This window comes from Lactuca saligna, chromosome 2, assembly GCF_052625555.1.
Source record: "Lactuca saligna cultivar CGN05327 chromosome 2, ASM5262555v1, whole genome shotgun sequence".
NCBI classification, from domain to species: domain Eukaryota; kingdom Viridiplantae; phylum Streptophyta; class Magnoliopsida; order Asterales; family Asteraceae; genus Lactuca; species Lactuca saligna.
The window spans coordinates 192760992-192783855 of NC_136418.1; the positions used below are offsets into that span (position 1 = coordinate 192760992).

General features: G+C 38.7%; 1 protein-coding gene and 1 non-coding gene across 2 annotated transcripts; one reads left to right on the forward strand and one right to left on the reverse strand.

The window, feature by feature from the left end:
• Nucleotides 1–7035: 7035 nt before the first annotated feature.
• LOC145033130 (small nucleolar RNA R71) lies at nt 7036–7142 on the reverse strand. The gene has a single exon (XR_013677369.1). It is a non-coding gene; the product is annotated as a small nucleolar RNA R71 (small nucleolar RNA).
• A 10299-nt stretch (nt 7143–17441) lies between these two features.
• LOC145028690 (SPFH/Band 7/PHB domain-containing membrane-associated protein family) lies at nt 17442–20576 on the forward strand. Its single transcript, XM_078977451.1, has 9 exons — nt 17442–17815; nt 18031–18274; nt 18380–18529; nt 19155–19212; nt 19312–19404; nt 19519–19584; nt 19830–19921; nt 20106–20165; nt 20269–20576. The coding sequence occupies exons 1-9, from the start codon at nt 17601–17603 to the stop codon at nt 20482–20484; spliced, it is 1194 nt and encodes a 397-aa protein (XP_078833577.1). The 5' UTR covers nt 17442–17600; the 3' UTR covers nt 20485–20576.
• Nucleotides 20577–22864: the final 2288 nt, after the last annotated feature.

Here is a 22864-nt window from a genome sequence, read left to right on the forward strand (position 1 = left end):
TAATCACTTTCAACTTCTCAGCAGTCTCATGGACTATCTTGGGGCCCATAAACTGCTTCTCTCCAGCTTCAAGCCAACAAGATGGCGTACGCCACTTCTATCCATACAAGGCTTGATAAGGTGCCATCTTGATGCTCGAGTGGAAACTATTGTTGTAGGAAAATTCTACCAGAGGTAAGTGCTCATCCCAATTCCCTTGGAATTCGAGGGTACATGCTCTCAGCATATCTTCCAGTGTTTAAATCGTTCTTTCGCTCTGGCCATTAGTTTGCGGATGGTAAGCAGTACTCAAACACAACTTTGTACCTAACTCCTCTTGTAGACTCCTCCAAAACCTCGATGTGAAATGACTATCACGATCTGATACAATCGTAAGAGGAACACCGTGAAGTCTTACAATTTCCTTCACGTAAGCATTTGCGAGCTTATCCATAGACCACTTCTCGTTGGCTGATATGAAGTGTGCACTCTTGGTGAAACGATCCACGACTACCCAAATCATGTCGTGACCGTTCTTCGTCCTGGGCAGTTTAGTCACAAAATCCATGGTGATATCCTCCCATTTACCCATGGGTACGGGTAAAGGTTCTAAACTCCCATACAGTTTATGATGTTGTGCCTTAACTCTCGCACATGTTACATACTCGGCCACATACTTCGCAACATCAAGCTTCATCGTCGGCCACCAGTAGTAGGGTTTTAGGTCCCTATACATTTTAGTGCTACCGGGATGAATCGAGTACATGGTCTTGTGTGCTTCTTCCATCAGAAGGTCTCTTATTCCTCCCGTCTTAAGTACCCAAATCCGATCTTGGAATACCTTCAGTCCTCGATTGTTTGTACCGAATACTAACGTTTTGCCTAAATGTTCTTCCTTTCGGTCATTTTTCTCTAAAGCTTCTTCCTGAGCTTTCTTGATACTTTCCACAATCATCGAGACGACTTCAATTCTCAACGCTCTTGGCCATTTCCTTTCAAGGTTGACATTCCGACTGAGAACATCAACAACAACATTTGCTTTGCTGGGGTGGTAAAGTATCTCGCAGTCATAGTCCTTGAGTAGTTCTAGCCAGCGTCGTTGCCTCATGTTCAACTCCTTTTGATTAAAGAGATACTGGAGACTCTTATGATTAGTGAACAACTTGCACTTCGTGTCGTAGAGGTAATGCCTCCATATCTTTAAGGCAAATACTACCGTTGCCAACTCCAGATCATGAGTGGGGTAGTTCTTTTCGTGCTCTTTCAATTGTCGAGATGCGTATGCTATCACCTTTTCTCTTTGGGTCAGAACACAACCCAACCCGACTCCAGAAGCGTCACTATAAACCACGAAATCTACGACTCCATCGGGTAGAGAAAGTATCGGTGCTTCACATAACTTCTTCTTTAGTTTCTCGAATGCCTCATCGTGTTTCTCGTTCCACGTATACGTAGCTCCTTTATTGGTCAAAGCTGTTAACGGAGAAGCTATCGAAGAAAAGCCTTGGATGAACCGTCGATAATATCCGGCTAATCCTAGAAAGCTTTGAATCTTTCTGGGACTTTTCGGACGTTCCCACTTCGTTACAGCTTCGATTTTTGTTGGGTCAACCATTATCCCTTCTTGGTTAACCACATGACCCAAGAATTGGACTTCTCGTATCCAAAAATCACACTTAGAGAACTTGGCGTAAAGCTTCTCTTTCTTTAACACTTCCAACACTTCCCGCAGATGCTTGCCATGCTCATCTTGGCTTTTCGAGTAGATCAGAATGTTGTCGATGAATACTATCACAAATTTATCGAGGAATGGTTTACAAACCCTATTCATCAAATCAAGAATGCTGCTGGAGCATTGGTTAGTCCAAACGACATAACCAAGAACTCGTAGTGCCCATATCGAGTTCTGAATGCAGTCTTCTCAATATCCCATTACCTCACCTTCAGCTGATGATATCCCGACCTAAGATTGATCTTTGAGAAGTATCTTGAACCTTGCAGCTGATCGAATAGGTCGTCAATCCTCGGCAATGGATACTTGTTCTTCACCGTTGCCTTGTTCAGCTCTCGGTAGTCTATACACATTCTCATGCTTCCGTCCTTCTTCTTCACGAATAACACCGGAGCTCCCCAGGGTGATGAACTAGGTCTAATGAAACCGTTGTCCAATAGCTCCTGAAGTAGCTTCATGAGCTCCTTCATCTCCTTCGGTGCTAATCGGTAAGGTGCCTTTGCTATCGGTGTTGTTCCTGGTAACAAGTCTATACGAAACTCCACTTGCCTATCAGGTGGTAATTCGGGAAGATCTTTGGGAAAGACTTCCGGATAATCACACACAACCAGTATATTCTGCACCTCTTTTTTCTCCTTCTTAGCATCGATTACGAATGCCAAGTATGATGCACATCCTTTGGACAAACATTTCCTGGCTTTCATCAGGGAGATGATACCAAAATTCACTCTGCGTTTGTCCCCGTACACCATAAATGATTCCCTTCCGGGTGGGTTCACCCTTACTATCTTCTTTCGGCAATGAATCTCAGCATCATTGGCGCTAAGCCAATCCATACCCAAAACAATGTCGAAACCGTTTAACTCTATGGGTAATAGCTCTTCATGGACTTCATTTCTGTTTAGGTCGATGGCGATGTTCCTAATAAGATTACTAATAGGTACGAATTTGCCACTGGCAACTTCTACAATCAGGGCATTATCAAGTTTTTCTACAGGTAATGCTAATTTCCCACTAAATTTATGCGACACAAAGGAGTAGTTGGCTCCGAAATCAAATAGTATATTTGCAGGCAAACCATTTACAAGAAAGGTACCTGAAGCGACGTCTGCTGCCTCCTTCGCAGCCTCGAGCGTCATTTGGAAGGCTCTCGCCTTCGGCTTCGGTGGTATGTTGGGTCTTCCTGCCTCCTTCTTTTTCGGGCAATCCTTTAAAATGTGCCCCTCCTCGTTGCACTCATAGAAAACCTTCTTAGTGAACGTGCATTCATTGGCATAGTGCCCAAGATTTCCACATTTGAAACAAGTGACCCCTCCGTCACACTTCCGAGAGCGCTTTTTCTTGCACTTGTCACACCACTTCGCTTCTGATACTCATCCTCTCGAACCAGACTTCGAGAATCTACCATTCTTACCGGACCTCGAGAATCCGTCAAATTTCCTTTTCTCTCCCACCTCTGCTCTCTCCAAACCCTTCTCTCGTATCTGGGTCTCCACATTCTTAGCAGCCCAGATGGCGGCTTTCAGAGTGGTAGTTTGCTTGACCATTGGACCGAAGTCTGCTGGTAATCTGAGGGCAAATTTGGTAACCTTGGAGAGTTCAGTTGGGATGAGGTGAGGAACAAGCTTCATTTTCTCAGTAAAGCTTGCAGCGTATTCAGTAACGCTCATTCTTCCCTTCTTCAGATTATGGAATTCGTTGTTGATCTCCAGAAGATCCTGCTCAGAGCAGTATTGCATCTTCAACTGTACCAAAAAATCCTCCCACGACATCTTGCTTGCTTCACCTTTGGGCATCGAATCAGCTAGTAGCTTCCACCAACTTAGTACTCCAGATTTCAACAGAGGAACTGCGAGAGCGGTCTTCTGCCTATTGCTACACTCGCAACTCTCAAACATTGTCTCCATTTCAGAGATCCAGTTCATGACTTCCACCGGCGTCGGGCTTCCAGATAGACTCGGTGGCTTGGATGCCAAGAAATCCTTGTATTTGCATCCACGTCCATCATTTCCTCCATCCTGGTGGTTTTGCCCAACTATCGGTGGGTTGGCTAGACCAATAGTCCCACTGTAGTTTCCCTCCTCAGTCTGCCCTTCATTCAAATCGAGCTGTTCGATATGTATGGTCGCTTCCTCTCGATTTTGCTGGAGCAAACGCCTGGTTTCCTCCATTTGATGATCCAACATTGCCTGGATCATTGCTTGCACTCCGGCCATCGTTATTGGCCCGGCAGCGGCTTCCAAAACTGGTATTTGCTCGATCACTGGGGGTTGGTTTATGTTCCCATTTGCATTCACATTTCCGCTACGGGTCCTTGCCATCTTGATCTATACACCGAATAAGGTGAATTTAGATCTTTATTTAGGAAAGATGTTTAAATCATCCTTATTACTCCGAAACGTTTACATGCTAGTTCTAATATCGTAGTCGTACGTTTAGAATCCTAAACACATAAGGTTTCCAGATCCGGTTGGCAACAGACCACAGATCCGAACAAATAACAACATATCATGCACAAAGCATTTAGCACATAAAAGCATTTTAGGCACAATTTCTAAAATAAGCTAGTGCTCACACCTCACGATCATCGCTTAGCATTCTAAGTTTAAGTCTAGAAATCCTACAAATTCCTAGTTCGCTTAAACTAATGCTCTGATACCAACTGTGACATCCCCAAAATCACGGCCAGAAAAGACCGATTTTGTTTATGCTTTGTTTAAAAATCAGAGTAGCATTTTAAATAAAAGTATTGCGGAATTTGTCCCAAAACAAAATATAATAAAGATTTATCAAAAGCATTTCCATAGAAATGTATTTCATTAAAAGACGTGGGATGTCATGTTCGTACAGATCAAAAGCATAAACAGTACAATATAATCCTTACTACATTATTTCATATCTACAGGCCTATATCCGTAATCCCTTGTCCAAACATCATATCTATGCTCAAGCGCCACTACCTGTAATACATAAAACCGAGTAGGTCACGCTTGGGAGCCTGGTGAGCACATAGGGTTTTCAGCCCACAGTAAATAAGTTTATTAATTCCATCAATCAACAGTAACCAGATTACACGTTCCCGTTATCCTCACATTACGTCCCTAAACACCTATCATAAGGGACCTATCCTAAGGATCATCATCGGGATGGACACTACTGCTAAGGGGGTTCCTCAGTAGTAAATGTCCTAAAGGCAACCATGTGGGGGATGGAGTACACCGGTGAACACATCGTACACAACACCTACAGGTTGCGAGCCTGCCAGCGTTCCACTAGACTGTCTAGAAGAGTCTGTGGCCGTCATCTATACTCCGCTAGATGACTGGATCAACAACAACAACAACATTGAGGCCTCTCATCATTTTATCACACATCGTCTTATTACATCTACCCATGTTTTACCCCAACATTTTTGTAGATATAAAATACATATACAGTTTAAATTTTTTTAAAACTTGTATAAAAACATTCATCCAGCATAGATAACAAGTATACAGATAATATGCACACATAGCACATAATATATAAAATACTTCATATCTATTAAAGTAACTATGCGTGAGATTAAAGTAACTATGCACTCACCTGAAAAGGTGGTGAATCCGAACTCAGACAGCGCTTCGCTTCTTAAAAACAATTTCCTTCGACGAAACCTAGTATTATTACCACTAGAGTTTAGTCTATTATTTGTCGAGACTAATTAATAGTATAGCTATTATTACTATTATATAAGCGCTAAAAAAATACTTATATAACCCATAATAATAGCCCAAATATTTATTATAAGTTCCTAATAACGTTACTATAATTAAATAAAAACTATATTAAAAATAGTGTAGACGTAGCTCACTTACAGCGGGTTTTATAGAAAACCAGACTTTGCTTGGAGCAGCGTTTCCGAGCCGAAAAAATCTTCTTCTCGGAGCCGTCGAGCACTCGGGGCTTCCGCCTCGTGCTAGGGAGGTTCCCTAGGTTTTTCGGGGGATTTCGGGGCTAGAGAGAGGTTCTAGAGAGAGAGAGAGAGTAAAGAGAAGAAAGAATGGGAAAGGTGTGAAGAAAATGAGGGTAGAAGAGGCGGTATTTATAGGGTGAAATGTGGCTAAATTTGGTGCCATATGTCACCATCTGGTGGCAAGCCTTGGGGAGAAAGCAATGGCCAAGATTGTGCCACATCACCCATTTTCGCACAGCATACTTCCGACTTCTAAAATCTGTTACTTTCACATACGACCTCCGTTTTTGAAGTTCTTTATATCCACGAGTAGGTGATAATAAGATCTACAACTTTCATTTTGACTCTGTCGGCTAATTCTCGACCGATCTTAAATTTAACAGTACAAAGAGATTATACTGTTACATGTCCGCATAAAATTCATAACTTCTACATACGGACTCTGTTTTCGTCTATCTTTTTACCATTGATTTCCTATTAATGAGATCTTCAAATCTCATTTAGGTTGCGTAAGCCAAAAACCGCTCGAACTCAGATTCGAGTTTCGGGCCACTACTAAGCCGAATCTTAGAAAAATCATAACTTCCTCATACGAAGTCAGATTTGGGCGTTCTTTTTATGGATGTTCTCGGTTTAACATATACTACAACTTTGGTTTAGATCACTAAGGCTAAAAATCCCTTCATCGTAAATTCACTATTTACGTCTCCCTGTGTCGTGCCGGTTTTGCCGTAAAACTTCGGCGGGTCATAACATCTTCGTTATAACTCGGATTTTGGCATTCTTTATATCCTCAAAATCCTTGTTTCGACCACTAAAACTTTATGTAGAGATATCGGGCTTATATCACACTTTATTTTTGACACTTATTTTTATTCTTTATTAAATATATATTTATAATAAAGTAATAAGCACACAAATACACATAATTCACATAGAATTAAAATATTTCATCTTTATTACATCAAAAAGAGTTACAATAGTTGACCTAGACTATTACATCGTCTAAAAATGCTTAGCCCCGAAACCCGGGTGTTACAATGAAACCGGCCCAGGACTTGTGCAGCCCGCAATTCCCGCTATTGCTACTTTTGAGCTAAAGGGCAACATACTCGCCCAGCTCAAGGAAATTCATTTCTATTGAAAAGACCACGAAGATGCCTACAAGCATTTGGATGAAGTTAATGATGTAGCTGATTACTTCAATGTTCCAAATGTGCCTCGCGAGACTCAGCTACTTCGCATGCTTCCAGTGACATTCAAAGGTGCTGCAAAAGACTGGCTCAAATCACTTTCCCCCGGATCAGTCACCACATGGGCCAAGATGAAAGAAGAATTCATTGATCAATTTTTCCCACCTTCCAAGATAGTCAAACTGAAGAAAGCAATAGCTAACTTTGAACAACAAGCTGGAGAGTCATTATATGAAGTTTGGGAGAGGTACAAGAGATTACTAAGAAAATGCCCACATCATGACCTAAACAGCCAGTAAGAAGTCTCCATTTTCTATGATGGAGTCAATGTCACAACTAGGCAGTTACTTGACTCGCAAGGCCCGCTCACAAAGAAGCCACCCCCGGTGATCAAGGAATTAATTGAAGAATTCTCTAAGCACTCTAGAGAATACCATAACCCAAGAAACGATGTTACTAGGGAAGCCGCATATGCAACTACTGAAGACTTATCCGCGGTCATGGCTATGCTAAAAACCATATATAGGAGGATGGATAAAATGGATCAAACAATGCATGCTATTCGGGTGGGTTGTGAAAATTGGAATGGACCTCATCTTACTAGAGAGTGCGACTTGGATGAAAATGGCAACAAAAAGGTGCAAGTATGTTACTAAAGTGGAGACCAATATGATGAAGACTGACGAAAACCAAAGAAAGAGTGGCTCCCGTATGAAGAGTACAAGAAGGCTAAGGAGGAGAAGTACAAGCAGAAAGGAATAGGTTTTTACCAAAAGGAGGAGCCGACACAAGAAAGAAAACCAAGTTTGGAAGAAATGCTTACCAAATTTGTAGCTGCTTCAGAAAAGAGACATAGTGATCATGATGCTGCCATTCGAGAAACAAGAAATATCCTTAGAAACCAGCAAGCATCCATTCACAAAGAAACGCAGCTGGGGCAACTTGCTCAACAAATAAACCAAAGATCACCGGGCGAACTCCCTAGTAAAACTGAAAATAAACCACGAGGCGCGCACATAAATATAGTTATAACAAGAAGTGGGAAAATAATTACCCCTTTGGCCCCTATTCAGAGAGAAGCACCTAAAGAATCACAGAGGGAAGAGGCAGAAAATCAAGCAGAAGATCAAAACTCTCAATCTGACATCCCTACTCGTCGAGTACCAAACATGGACTCGGCGTGTACAATGCCAAATCCGAAAGAACAGGTCCCTGGAAAGTTGTATTAGCCTCCAATGCCCTACCCAACCTGCGCTAAGAAGGAGAAGCAGGAAGAGGAGTACCAGAAGTTCCTAGATCATATCAAAACTCTTCAAATCAACATACCCTTCATTGAAGCTGTCGTCCAAATGCCCAAATATGCCAAGTTCCTTAAGGAACTTCTCACTAATAGAAGGAAGATGGAATAAGTGAAGAAGGTGGTCCTCAATGAAAACCGTTCAGCTGCTATGCTAAATAAGCTACCAAAGAAGAAAGGTGACCCGGGGAGCTTAGCACTACCTTGACGATTTGGCAACTTAGCTACAATTCACGCCTTAGCTAATTCGGGAGCAAGTGTCAACCTAATGCCATATTCGTTCTTTAAGAAACTGGATCTCCCGGAACCAAGGCCAATTCGCATGACAATCCATTTAGCAAACAAGACAGTCACTTTCCCAAGGGGCATATGCGAAGACTTGCTGGTCAAGGTGGACAAATTCGTCTTTCCCGCTGACTTTATCATTCTAGATATGGAGGCGGATCCTCAAGTCCCGATCATCCTCAGAAGGCTTTTCCTCAACACTGCGAGTGCTATAGTAGATATGCGGGATTCAAAGCTTACCTTGCGGGTAGGTGATGATTCTGTAACGTTTGGGGTTGATCAAACCATGAAGTATTCAAGGAACAGTGACGACACGACTTTCTCAATCGACATGCTAGACGAACTATTGGAGGAGTGCGTAGGTGAAGATTCCAGGGAGTCCACAAGTGTTGATGAAGCATTTGATGCCGAAAAATGACTTAATGGAGATCGAAAGGCTGCTGGAAGAAGCTGAATTTGAAGAAATAATCAGACAATCTGAGAGCCCTACTCGCCGAGTAGGGCCGATCTACTCGCCGAGTTCCTCCTTTGAAAAGGAAGAATTCGTCAATGCAGCCACCAACTCACCGAGTACCCTACCTGCACTCGGCAAGTCCAGCAGTTAGAACCACAAATATGAGCTTAAAACATTACCTGAACATTTGGAGTATGATTTCCTTGAAGAAGGCAACCAAAAGCCAATTATTATAGCCTCTGACCTATCCAAATCTGAAAAGGAAGAGCTCGTGCAAGTGTTTAAGAAATGAAAGCGTGCCATAGCTTGGAACATCACCGACATGAAGGGAATAAGTCCATCTTATTGCTCTCACAAGATCAATCTGGAAGAAGGAGCAAAGCCGGTTGTGCAGCACCAAAGAAGATTGAACCCGAATATGCAAGAAGTAGTCAAGAAGGAAGTGGTTAAACTCTTAGATGCGGGAATTATCTATTCCATTTCCGACAGTCCGTGGGTGAGTCCGGTCCAAGTGGTGCCCAAGAAAGGAGGAATGACGGTCATAACCAACGCGAAGAACGAGCTAATTCCGACACGAACGGTAACCGGTTGGAGAGTGTGCATCGATTATCGAAAGTTAAACAACTCATAAAGACCATTTTCCCTTACATTTTATTGATCAAATGTTAGAAAGGTTATCGGACCGTAGTTACTATTGCTTTCTAGACGGATTCTCGGGTTATTTCCAAATACCCATAGACCCAATGGACCAAGAAAAGACCACATTTACTTGCCCAAGTGGGACTTTTGCTTATAGGCGCATGCCCTTTGGGCTATGCAATGCACCCGCGACTTTTCAAATGTGCATGACAGCCATATTCCACGACATGGTGGAAAAATTCATGGAAGTCTTTATGGATGACTTTTCTGTTTTTGGATCTTCTTTCCATGATTGTCTCACAAATCTTGACTTAATGCTTACTCGGTGTGAAAAAACCGACTTGGTCCTCAACTAGGAGAAATGTCACTTTATGGTCAAAGAGGGTATAGTGTTGGGCCACAAAGTTTCCAAAAAGGGAATTGAAGTGGATCGGGCAAGAGTTGACACGATTGCCAAATTACCCCCACCAACTAATGTGAAGGGCATTAGAAGTTTTCTAGGACATGCGGGTTTTTACCGGCGTTTCATAAAAGATTTTTCCAAAATAACTAGACCTTTAACACAATTATTATTAAAAGATGCACCATTTAATTTTAATAAAGAGTGTTTAGAGGCATTTGAATTTTTAAAGGAAAAATTAACTAATGCCCCGATCATTGTTGCACCAATTAGAGTCTACCCTTTGAAATTATGTGTGATGCTAGTGATTTTGCATTAGGAGTTGTCCTTGGTCAAAGGGTTGATAAGCACTTTCGACCCATATATTATGCTAGCAAGACTCTAAATCCAGCCCAAGAAAATTACACCACCACGGAAAAAAGAACCATTAGTTGTGGTGTATGCTTTTGATAAGTTCCGTCCATATTTAGTTTTATCAAAAACAACCGTTTTTACTGACCACTCTGCTATCAAGTATTTGTTTGCCAAACAGGATGCCAAGCCAATATTGATAAGATGGTTGCTACTTCTTCAAGAATTTGACATAGAGATACGAGACAAAAAGGGAATGGAGAATGTAGCAGCTGACCATTTTTCAAGACTTGAAAACCCGCAATTGCACGAAGATAGAGTTGGCGATGATTTTTCGGATGAGTATATTATGGTGGCTGTCGGAGAAGAACCATGGTTTGCAAATATAACTAATTACTTAGCTAGCAATTACACCCCAAAAGATCTCACAAGTCAACAAAAGAAGAAATTCTTTTCTGAGATAAAATATTACTTTTGGGATGAACCGTATCTTTTCCGAAGCTGCGCGGATGAGATCATACGAAGATGCGTGTTCGGGAGTGAAAGTCGGAAGATATTAGAGCATTGCCATAGCGGGCCCACAGGTGGACATCACGGAGCACAATTACACGACAAATAAGATCTTTGACATTGGGTTTTATTGGCCCACAATTTTTAAGATGCAACCCAATTTGTAAAAGAGTGTGATGCTTGTCAAATAGTGGGAAACATTTCAACTCGAAATGAAATTCCACAACATAGTATCCAAATGTGCGAAGTATTCTATGTGTGGGGGATCGACTTCATGGGACCATTCCCCATGTCTAGAGGCAAAAAATACATCTTGGTGGCGGTGGATTATGTATCCAAATGGGCGGAGGCACAAGCGTTACCAACTAATGATGGTCGGGTAGTGGTGCGGTTTTTGAAGAAATTATTTTCACGATTTGGAGTCCCGAAATCTCTTATAAGTGACCGAGGCACGCATTTTTCCAATGAGCAACTAGAGAAGGTGCTAAGGAAATATGGGGTAACCCATAAATTTTCTACATCCTACCATCCACAAACTAGTGGACAAACTGAAGTGACAAATCGAGCTTTGAAGCGAATCTTGGAGAAATCGGTGGGGAGCAATCGCAAAGAATGGTCGGATAAGCTAGATGATGCACTTTTGGCTTTCCGTACAGCTTTCAAAACACCTATTGGTACTACACCATATAGATTAGTGTATGGAAAGCAATGTCATTTGCCGGTGGAAATAGAGCATAAGGTGTTTTGGGCCTTAAAGATGTGTGACTTCAACACGGAGCAACTCAAGAGCAACCGGTTAATGCAAATGAATGCCCTTGAGGAGCTTAGAAATGATGCATACTCGATTTCGTTGATCTATAAAGAGAAGACCAAGATGTGGCATGACAAGAGGATTAAAGAAAATAAAGAATTCCATGAAGGCCAAAAAGTGTTGCTCTTTAATTCACGGCTAAAGCTTTTCTCGGGGAAACTCATGTCAAGATGGGATGGTCCTTTTCTGGTGAAGACGGTGTTTCCACATGGTGCTATAGAGCTATTGTCAAGAGATGGCACACCTTTCAAAGTCAATGGACATCGACTCAAGAAGTATGAAGAAGGAGTCCCCATGAATGAAGGAATGGAAGAATTGCTGTTGCTGGAAGGGATTGCAACCACGTATAAGGGGAGGAGTCCAGCTAATGACTCCTTAAAAAGAAGCGCTTCTCGAGAGGCAACTCGAGTTTCAAGTTTGCATTTTCTTTTCCTTTACTTTATTTTTATTTTTATCATTTTCATTCGTCTTCTTTTAAGAATATAGTTGCTTGAGGGCAAGCAATGCCTAGAGTGTAGGGTGGATGGTTAAAAATAAGAAAATGCATTAATTTTTTCCAAAACATTAAAAAAATTTCAATCTGTAAGGGTTACTCACCGAGTAGGCACGCATACTCGGCGAGTACCTGCCCAATTAACCCAATAAACACGTATTTGCAGTTCTACTCGGCAAGTAGGTCTCTTCTACTCGGCGAGTAGCCAATTTACAAAGGTGGTTTATAATCTGTAAAAAAAGGGTTTTCACCCATTTAATCCACACACTCGCCGTGCACAGCAGCCTTCAAGCCTCCTCTGCGATTTTTCTTCAATTTCCACTTAATCTTCTTCTTTCCAAGGAAAAGGTAAGATCTTTTTACTTTAAACCCATCAAAGATTCAATCTTTATCATTGATTTGCCCCTGTTTTGCTTAAATTCGGATTTTAGGGTTTCCTCAAATTCTAGTGTTCTAATTTTGCCATGAATTAGGTAATGTTAGAAGAAATTTCTGTTAGAACCATGGTTATTTGACTTAATACAACAAACCCCTGTGAACAATTAGGAGTTTTGGGGACCCCTGTGAACAATTATGTGTTTCAGGTACCAGTGAGGATCGCGGGAAGGCGCCGACTTGATCAGTACACACTTGAGGAGCTTTTACGTATTTGATCTTGGGATGTGATGTTATGAATTGATTATGTGATACATTGATATTTTAATAAAATTTATGAATGAAAGTGTGTTTTTAAATGTGAAAAATTTGGGTGTTACACCTACCGAAAATGAAATTTTCGCGGTCGTACTGAAAAACATGAAAAATAACACTAGAACATATCTGAAGACTTAAACTATAACCAAAAGAGTAAGTAGTGAACGTGTAGAGTATGATCTACTTCCCACTAGATCCAACCTTGGATTTAGCTAACTGGTGTTCTACCTCATACATACGCCTTTCTTGTTTTACTTGTTGTTCTCTCAGTTCTCTGACTTTGGCTTGTGATATCGCTAGTTAGTACGATCTCTTGTTGCATAGTGGTTGTCTTCTAGGTTGTGAATGTGAACATTGTTGACTCCTGTAGCAGTATCAACCTGCATGACTCGGTCGATGGTAGCTCTTCCTTGTTCCTCATTATGTGCCACACGACGAACTAATACTGGAAGGGCTTTGTCTGCTGAGCCTCCTTTGTCTAAATTGTAGAAGCTTCGATCTCCCAAGTAAGGATGGTTCTGACCATGTTCGTTACTCCACCTATCTAAGTTTATTGTCCATAGAGGTGTCGGGCCTTGGAAGTTTTGTCGTGGGTTGGGGTTCTGAGCAGTTGAAGGTGGATTGTGTATTTGAGGCTCTATGTATGTACCACTAGAATCACTATAACGAACTTCAAGTAGTTCTTCATATGAATTCATGATCCAGCCCTCATATTCTTGGTTGTAGAGGTATCCGAGTAAATTATATGCAACCTTGTTGTCTTGTATGAGAAATAATGACATGATAAGTGTATCAAACACTAAAGCATGTAATAGTAAACTATTGTATCTATAGTATTTTAAATTTATGTTCTGTTCTAGAGTTTGTTTTGTACATGTAGTTGGTAAGTTTTAGACATGTCGCAACCCTACTGTCACTCCCAAACACATGTTGGTCATATCTCAAATAAATATAGTTGATCAGGCTATATCGATCCCATATATGATTACATAACTGTCCAAGTTTAACTGTAGTGTTCAAATACTTTTGTATTGTAGCATTGTTTCTTCTATATGTATGCATGTTAGTATACCTTTTTATAAAATACTTACAATTTTTAAAAGTATACTTGTAATCAGAGCTCTCATCCCCAATGTGTTTATAGTTTGTATATCTTTTTATGAATTGATATACTGAGTTCACTATAAACAATACTCTGATACCAATCTGTCACACCCCCAAACCTGAACGGCAGAAACGTTCGGGGGTGGAGGACGTCATGTGTAGTATCACAACAATGCACAATAGTAATCAAAGTACAACATTCATTACATTCATAAAATATAGCTTTACATTTGTGTTCAAATGATTATATATTTGACACCAAAAAGTATAATTTACAAACATAATAATATAATATTGTGTCTTCCTCAAAACATTTCGATACCTGTTTAACGATTTCCTAAAAATACAAGTAGTTTTGAAAAGAGTGTCAACAATTAAGTTGGTGAGTTCTTAATTATAAAATGAAAATACTCTGTCATTTGTTTTTCTGTAATGTAAATATGTTCACCCAGAAAATCCTATATCTTCTGTTGTATATGTATTTGTATTCCGAAATAGTATAGTTTTAAATCCTCATAAAACTATAAAAAAATATGTTTTCTCTGTATTTGAATAGTATCATGTATTTTCTGCTTGTACAAAGTGGTAAATATCAAGATTTTACCCTTTATAGTTTTATTATTATAAAAATATGTGAATTTGTTTACTTATTATTCAATACCAAATTGTGAGTTATCATAACCATACTTGATGACCTAAGCCTCGCCTGAAACACAATGTTCTTCATACGTTGTAATATGGTACGACAGTTGTCACCCCAGGCCTGTCGGCCTAGCTGTTGCAAGCAGCTTAGGTGCAAGATTTTCAGTCCCGTATAGATCTATAAACAAGTGTCACGCTCCCCCTCCAGGAGACTCTGGTTATAATTTTCAGGACTTTTGTTTTATACTTAAATAAATACTTGAAGTGAGTCTCACAAAAGCTATATTGATAATATGTAGAATAGTAAGAAGTTACTTTATATAGCTATACGAATAAACAAGTTTCATAAACTATATAAAAATATAGTTTTATATATAGTAAAGTATTCCATTTGTTTTCTGATGATTGTTTTATATGTTTGTTGCATAGTAAGATATTCCATTTGTTTTATGATGATTGTTTTATATGTTTATTCTATTTGTATTATACTATGTTTATGTGCTTTGAAACTTGAAACCAAATAATATATTCTCTAAACTATACCTATTATAGTTTAGTTGCTTATTATTGTAATAAATTATGAACTAGTAAAATAGTTTGTTTATAATAATCATAAACTAAATAATCAAATTTATGTTATTCATACGAGAAATCTTTGTACTTTACTTGTATTTCCCCCCCTTAAAACATTATAAAAATTGTGAAATATAGGGGTATAAATTCACTTGATAAGTGTTGATTTGGACAGTGTTTCGTCTTCTGGAAAGGATTTTATTTGAAGAAAAACCGGCTTTATTTGGACAGAGTTTCGACTGGAAAAGGTTGTTTTTCTCGAGAATCTCAGGGCTTCGAGGCCTGTTTAGGGTTTTAGATATAATACCGGGGCTTTGGGGGTTGTAGGTGAGATTGTGGGAGTGAAAGATATGAAGGTGTGTGAAATTTAGGGTAAAAATAGTCTTGGAACCTAGAGATCTTGCAGGCCTTTTATAGGCTGAAGTTTCGGATCCAAAGGGAAGATTCAAAAAGCGAGGTGGAAGCGAGGGAAGGGAGGCACGTGGCTCGGCTCGCAGGGCGCCACCGAGTGCGAGATTCGTTGGATCAGGAGTGGCCGAGACTTCGGTCCAATGATAAGATGACACGGGTCCGAGCTCGGTGGCATATTCATGCGAATGGTGTCAGATAGCCATTGGACTACGACTTCAGTCGAATCAGAAAGCGCGGTTACTGTTCATGCGAAAATTCCCGGTTATCCATTAATTCTCGGTTTTTGAGTAAAAAACTTCCGAAATTCATAACTTTCGCATACGAACTTCGTTTTTACGTTCTTTATATGCACGCGTAGGTAATATTATACTCTACGACTTTCATTTAGACTTCGTTAGTTAATTTAGACATTATTTTTAATATTATTATTTTTAACAGAATGAGGCACAAAAATTCGTTAAAAATTAATAACTTCTTCATCCGAAGTCCATTTTCATCTGTCTTTTTACCGTTGTACTACTATTGACGGGACCTTCAATTCTCGTTTTGGTTGTGTCGGCTAAAAATCTCTTGATCTTTATTTCGAGTTTTTAGCTGTCTACTGCTATTCCGAAACTTAGAAAATCATAACTTCTTCATACGAAGTCAGATTTAGGCGTTCTTTTTTTTTTTACAGACTTTGTCAGGTTAATGTATTCTACGACTTTCATTTAGATAGTTAAGGCTAAAAATTATTTTATTTAAAAACTTTATTTTTACACTCATAATGTTTTTTCGGATTTGTCACGGATCTTCGATTAGTCATAACTTCGTCGTTATAACTCGGTTTTGAGATTTCTTTATATTTTTGGAATCCTTGTTAACGGGTTTAGATCATATTTTATGATTCGTTTACCCATTAAAAACACATACCCGTTAATTATAAAAGGGCTTGGTATGGTTCACTATCGATCCGATTCGTTTATAACCTACACCACCTAAAGTTTTAAAATGTAAATTTATTATTTATAAATTATAAATTTATCATCCATGTTTACATGTTTTGTGCATGACTCGAGGAGTTCGATCGTTCCACTTCCACTTCTCAGTTCCTAATCGCCGAATTCCATTTGACTCCAAATACAAATAAACATGTGAAATTGTGGAAGCGTTGATGACTATACAAGATTGATTACCCTCAAGGAAACAAAAGAAAATATTTAACTCTACAAGTCACTTAAAATTTTACTTGAAATAATTTAATATATACTTATATGCACTTACTTTTTTTCCTCAGAGTGAATCAGTTGGACTTTGGGTTTTTTGAAGATGCATTTTGATTTTTTGAAGATGTATTTTGATGTCCTGATTTTCTCATGCATGTTTGCAATGGTAGACATTTGTTTTGTTTTGAAAACATTATTTATTAAACTATAATTGAAGTTTATTTTGGAATAAATAGCGATTCATGTTATATTTCTTGTAATGCATAATTATAGTCTAATCCTAATATTGTAAATGAGTCGGGTAAACATGTTGAAAATCCGTTGATCCAGTGAAGTGAAGGTATTGAATTAATTATTCAAAACCTTATGAGTCACAGGTCGAGTTTGGATCAACATTTTAAAATTATTTAATAGGTTTAGATCAAGACCGATCCGCTCCAAACTCACTCTATTACGAGGTTGGTGTGGTGTTTATCGCACATCGCAGTATTAATATACCGTAATGTGCGGTACATTTACTTGAAGTGCGGCACCGCCCGATTGGTCTTAATGATGAATATTTGGGTTTACCACACCCCAATATCATATACCAGCGGAGAAACCAGTCAAACCACACTGACCCTACATCATTCACCGCACATGGCGGTGGCAACTGTGGTGGTGAATTTTTGGGTTTAAATGGGGCGGGACCGCGGGAGTGGGACGGGACTGACTTACGCTTTTGTATGGGCCGGTTTACTCGAAGCGTAGACTAGTCTTGGGGAGCAAGACACAAAGAGCGACGTCTTGCCTCTTGGGTTTAACTAGGGCTTTTTCTCAATACCCCCATTCTTCCTGTTCCTATTTCCTTTCCTTACCATTACCAATTTGATAGCCATGAATCGGTTCTTGAGATCCCATACCGCGATTCACGCACTCAGATCACTCAACAAGGCTCAACAATCGCCGTTTAGAGCAATCTCAACTTCATCATCTTCCATTCTCAACCAATCATCTATCACTTCCTCTAATCACTCGTCACCTCTTCGGCCGCTGTCATCCTCCCCCTCCAACGTCCGTCATTTCCGCTCCTCTCGCGATCCCATCAACAGGTAATATCAACCCACCTTACATAAATATCCATACAAACATATATACTAATCATTTGCTAATTTTGAGCCACACACTATGCTGGTGCTAGTGGATTCCGTGTGAAGCTAACAAAAACAATTTGGCACGCGTAATTTCATGTCATGATCACGATTTTCGGATATATGAGTTTAAATTTGGTTGCTCAATGACATATTATGATTGATTGAACTTTTAGTTATGATACTCCGCCACCTGTTAATTGGGGCATCCGGATAGTACCTGAGAAGAAGGCTTTCGTGATTGAAAGGTTTGGAAAGTACGCTAAGACCTTGGAACCTGGGATTCACTTGTTGATTCCTTTTGTCGACAAAATTGCGTATGTGCATTCTCTCAAAGAAGAAGCAATTCCTGTCCCAGATCAATCTGCCATTACCAAGGACAATGTTAGCATCTTGATTGATGGGGTGCTCTATGTTAAGGTGTGGTGATGCAGATGCAGTATTGGTGATTTAAGATTTCAAATTTCCAGTTGACTGATTTAATGATTATTATTTCTGCTGGGTATTTGAATATCCTGAGTACAGATCGTTGACCCTAAGTTGGCATCATATGGAGTGGAGAATCCACTATATGCTGTCATTCAGCTTGCACAGACAACCATGCGTAGTGAGCTTGGCAAGATCACTCTTGATAAAACATTTGAAGAAAGAGACACACTGAATGTAAAGATAGTGGTGGGTTTCTCATTCCATTTGTGTTTTTATTATATGCCGTTTTTTTTAACTAGAATGATTTTAGTGTACTGTGCCAGGCTCATTTTTGTGAAATATATCTCTGTGCGTAGAAGCAGAATTGTATAGGAAGTAGGACCTTTAAGAAAACTTACTGTCAGAACACATGATCCTTTAAAAGTGTTCTGCATATTGTAATTATATGTGGTATCTAGGAGACTAGGACAGGTGAAACATATTTATGTGGAAGGCCATGGTTAGGTTAAAAGATGACTGTATTATGAAACCCATTAGGGTTTCATGCAACAATATATATATATATATATATATATATATATATATATATATATATATATATATATATATATATAATTCCTTCATTTGGATGCATATTTATGTTGTGGAATTGATTAAGCTTTGCAAAGATATTCTCACAATTCGGAAACTTCTTGGTACACTTTAATTTTGTAAGATGAATAATGGTTTAAAACACTTACGTACATACATAATCAAATTTCATTTTAATAATAATTTCTTCCTCTCTTTATCAATATGATAAAAAACAGTTGGTAGTATGAAAATTAATTTGAATAGAACTAATATCTGTAACAATGTATTTTTTTTGCAGATAGCTATTAATGAAGCTGCAAGAGATTGGGGTTTGCAATGTCTTCGATATGAAATAAGTAACCTATATTATTTTAGTTGAACTTAATTTAAGTTGGTAATTTAGGGAAAAACTTTGTTATCTCCAAATTTTCTTCACTAATGTGTTTTGTCAATAGGGGATATATCTCCTCCACCTGGTGTAAAAGCAGCTATGGAGATGCAGGCGGAAGCAGAGCGTAAAAAGAGAGCCCAGATTCTTGAGTCTGAAGGTATGATATGTTTGTATCTTAGATTTAATAAAACCCAGATTCTTGTGTGTGTGTGTGTACATACACATACATATATTATATTGTAAGTGACGTCTGTAATTTTGTATTTTTCAGGAGAAAGACAAGCACACATTAACATTGCTGATGGAAAGAAGAGCTCGATGATGTTGGAAGCTCAGGGTAAGTTGGGGACATGTAAACTAAGCAGCATAAGTTTAGATGTATTGAGCAGATAGATACGGTTGGGCTTAATCTGTATGGAGAAGGGTTTATGCCTTTATGGTGGGGTACTGGTTTACTTGTCATCATGTGAAGTATACAAAAGTTACCATGTTAATGGGTTGGGTTCTGTTGCATTGTATTTGTAAGACTGGTGATAAATGGAGATCTTTTAAGGTTGGTATTATTTTTTGTTAAAAATTCAGGGGAAGCAGAGGCTATTTTGGCTAAAGCACAAGCAACAAACAAAGGCATTGCTTTGGTTTCTCAAGCCCTTAAAGAAAGTGGAGGAGTTGAGGTAAGCTCCTCTGTTCTGTAATTGTGTGGTTTAAGTCTTTTGGGCTTATTGGTTTAAGATGTATGATTTATGACTCGTCTATATAGATAGGGATGGGAATGGGATTGGGATGATGTTTATTTTTGGAATTTGTAAAAATTCAGTTTAGACTGTCTGAAGCTGAAAGGTGGTTGGGTGTTTGCAGGCAGCAAGCTTGCGAGTTGCAGAACAATACATCAATGCTTTTGGAAACGTGGCAAAGGAGGTGAGTGGGTTTTTGCATTCACCATGCATTGCTTGCAATTTGCTATTTGCTACTACTACTTTTACCTTTATTTTATTTTGTTTGTGGTTGTGGTTGTATACAGGGGACGACATTGTTGCTTCCTATGAATGCTTCGAACCCTGCCAGCATCATGGCTCAGGCTCTAAACATATACAAAAGCTTAATCGGTCCTGGTCCTGGACATACCAGCGACTCAACAGCTGCAGAAGCCAACAGCACTCAACATGACACTCATTCTCATTCTAGCCTCCTCGGAGGATCACCCGTCTTTTCTCTTCAAGACAAAAGGAAGAATTAAATAAAATTCCATTCCATTGATAAACTACATAGCCATTCAACTTACTATTTTACTTTGTGTACTCAGTCAGATGAGATTTGGTTTTTGGTCAAGACAGCATGTCATGTCATGTCCCTTTTTTTTTTTTTTTTGCATATAGTTTCACTTTTTTTAGTCTTATTAGTTAAAAAAAAATTGAAAAATGCAAATGTGATTTTCTATGGGTCTAGACAAACAGTTGAAAATAACCCAACCCTTTTCTTCAAGGATCATTTTGCAATATGTTATCTTGGATTGACTGCTTGTTTGCTTCATCATAATAAGAGAAGACAAAGAAGGCTTTTGATCCTTTGAGTTACTTCCCAAGGTTTGCCTGTTTTCCATGAATCAATCAAGCATGAATTGTTTTGCTACTGGTTGATTAATTTTGTGTAATTGGCCAACAGCAATGGAAGAGAAGCTGAAAACATATATATCTTGAGCCTTTTTGCAAATGAGAACTATGAATTATCGTTGAAAGAATTATTGATGTTAAATTTGTTAAAAGACGGTAGTCTAAACTCTAGAGTAGAGTACAGGGGCGTGCTTGGTAGATAGGATGAGCTTGAAGGAACATATGGTTTAACTACAAAAAAAAAAGAAGTCAAAACACCCTATCACAAATTCAATTCACGTAAGCTGGTAGAAGATGAAGATTGAGGTGAACCCAACTGTGAAAGCATTTTCATGGCGAAAGCCAAAAAACAACACTTCCCCAATATTCCACCTCCATTCAAGTCAAGGAACATTTTTTTTTTTTTTTTTTTTTTTTCTATCTATAAAAGTCAGCTTCATCTGTGCTAGTACAACTCTTTGACGCCCATGCATGATGCATCGTTCATTCATTCTTTTCCCGTTGGTTCCTCTATATCAACTGAAAGGAATTTGGGAAGACAAAATCAAGAATTCAACTTTCATGCTTGGAAGTAGTGGAGTTCCGTAGGTTTTTATCGTATTTAATAATATACCTATACTTACTTGCATACGTCTATATGATTAATGACTAGAGGTTTAAATGGACGAATGGTAACAATCCATACAGTCCTGGCTAGGTTGTTTGAAATTTAAGCCTATTCATTAAGATGACCAGGTAGTAGATACATACAGTCCGCACCAATAGGTGAAATTATTCACGCCACACACGGGAGCTGTTTTAAAGCACTTCACTGGGCATGACCCGGGAGTAATCGGGTCGGGACAGAGAGAGGCTGATACGTCATCGGATGGTAGCCGAAGGAAATCTCGATTGGCCGTGCTAGGGAGGCAAAGCGGTTACTGCCACGAAAATGATGAAAAAGGGAGGGAGAGAGATTTGTTGGGCATGGTGACGGAGGCGGGCTAATCTTGCTCGCCTTGCTGCTCGAGATATTCCGATCGCAATTGAATCCCTAAAGCAGATAAAAGGAAGTTGGGGTTTCGGAAGAACCTGGATTAATGGATGAAGACGATTAACGGACAGCCGGAGGAGGATATGATCGGTTACGCGTATTTTGCAGGTATTTGTTAACTTATTCCCTCTTTTACATCGTTGATTTGCTGGAATTCTTTGTTTCTTTCTTTATATTCTTTTTGGGAAGACGAATCAAACATACAAAATAAGCAAACCACACAACGGGTTCCCCTTTTCTATTTCTATTTCTATTTTTATTTTTTATTTTTTACTAGTTTACAACCCGTGTGCTACACGGTTGATATAGTAAGTAAAATAAAATAAAGACTATAAAAATCGTAATAATTAATCATAAATATCAATTTTATATTTATATATTACAAAATCTAGTTAAAAAAATATTATATATAATGAGATATATTAAAAAAATATCAAAACATAGAAGATTATATAATATATGTAACCCAAATTAAGCACCATGGATAAGTGAATACGAGTAGGGTCATTACATGTAATAAGACAATTAATTAAACTCAATGAACGTCGATAAAAAGATTATAAAATCATTCATCAAACTTTTACGGTAGTTATTTTTTGTACACAATTCAATTTACACCTTCTCTTTTGGTGGGTTAAGAACTCCAAGACTCGCTTTCTCAAATCCAGCTTTCAAAATCAACGTAGTCTCGAATCACCTATTCAATTTTTTTTTGTAAAGGCTACAAATGTATCTACAAACTCCAAAAAAATGTTTAATTGAAAAATTAATTTACTCATTTACACTTAGACAATTAAATCTAGCGAAAAGAGCTCAAATCTCACTTTGAAATATAAAACAACTATCCAAATAGATATAATGAGTTCAATTTAAATATGGACCTAGTTGAAAAATAGATATTATACGGAACGTTGCAAGCCTTATAACGAATATATTGTAAATATGAGTTCAATTTATCAATTATGCCTATTAAA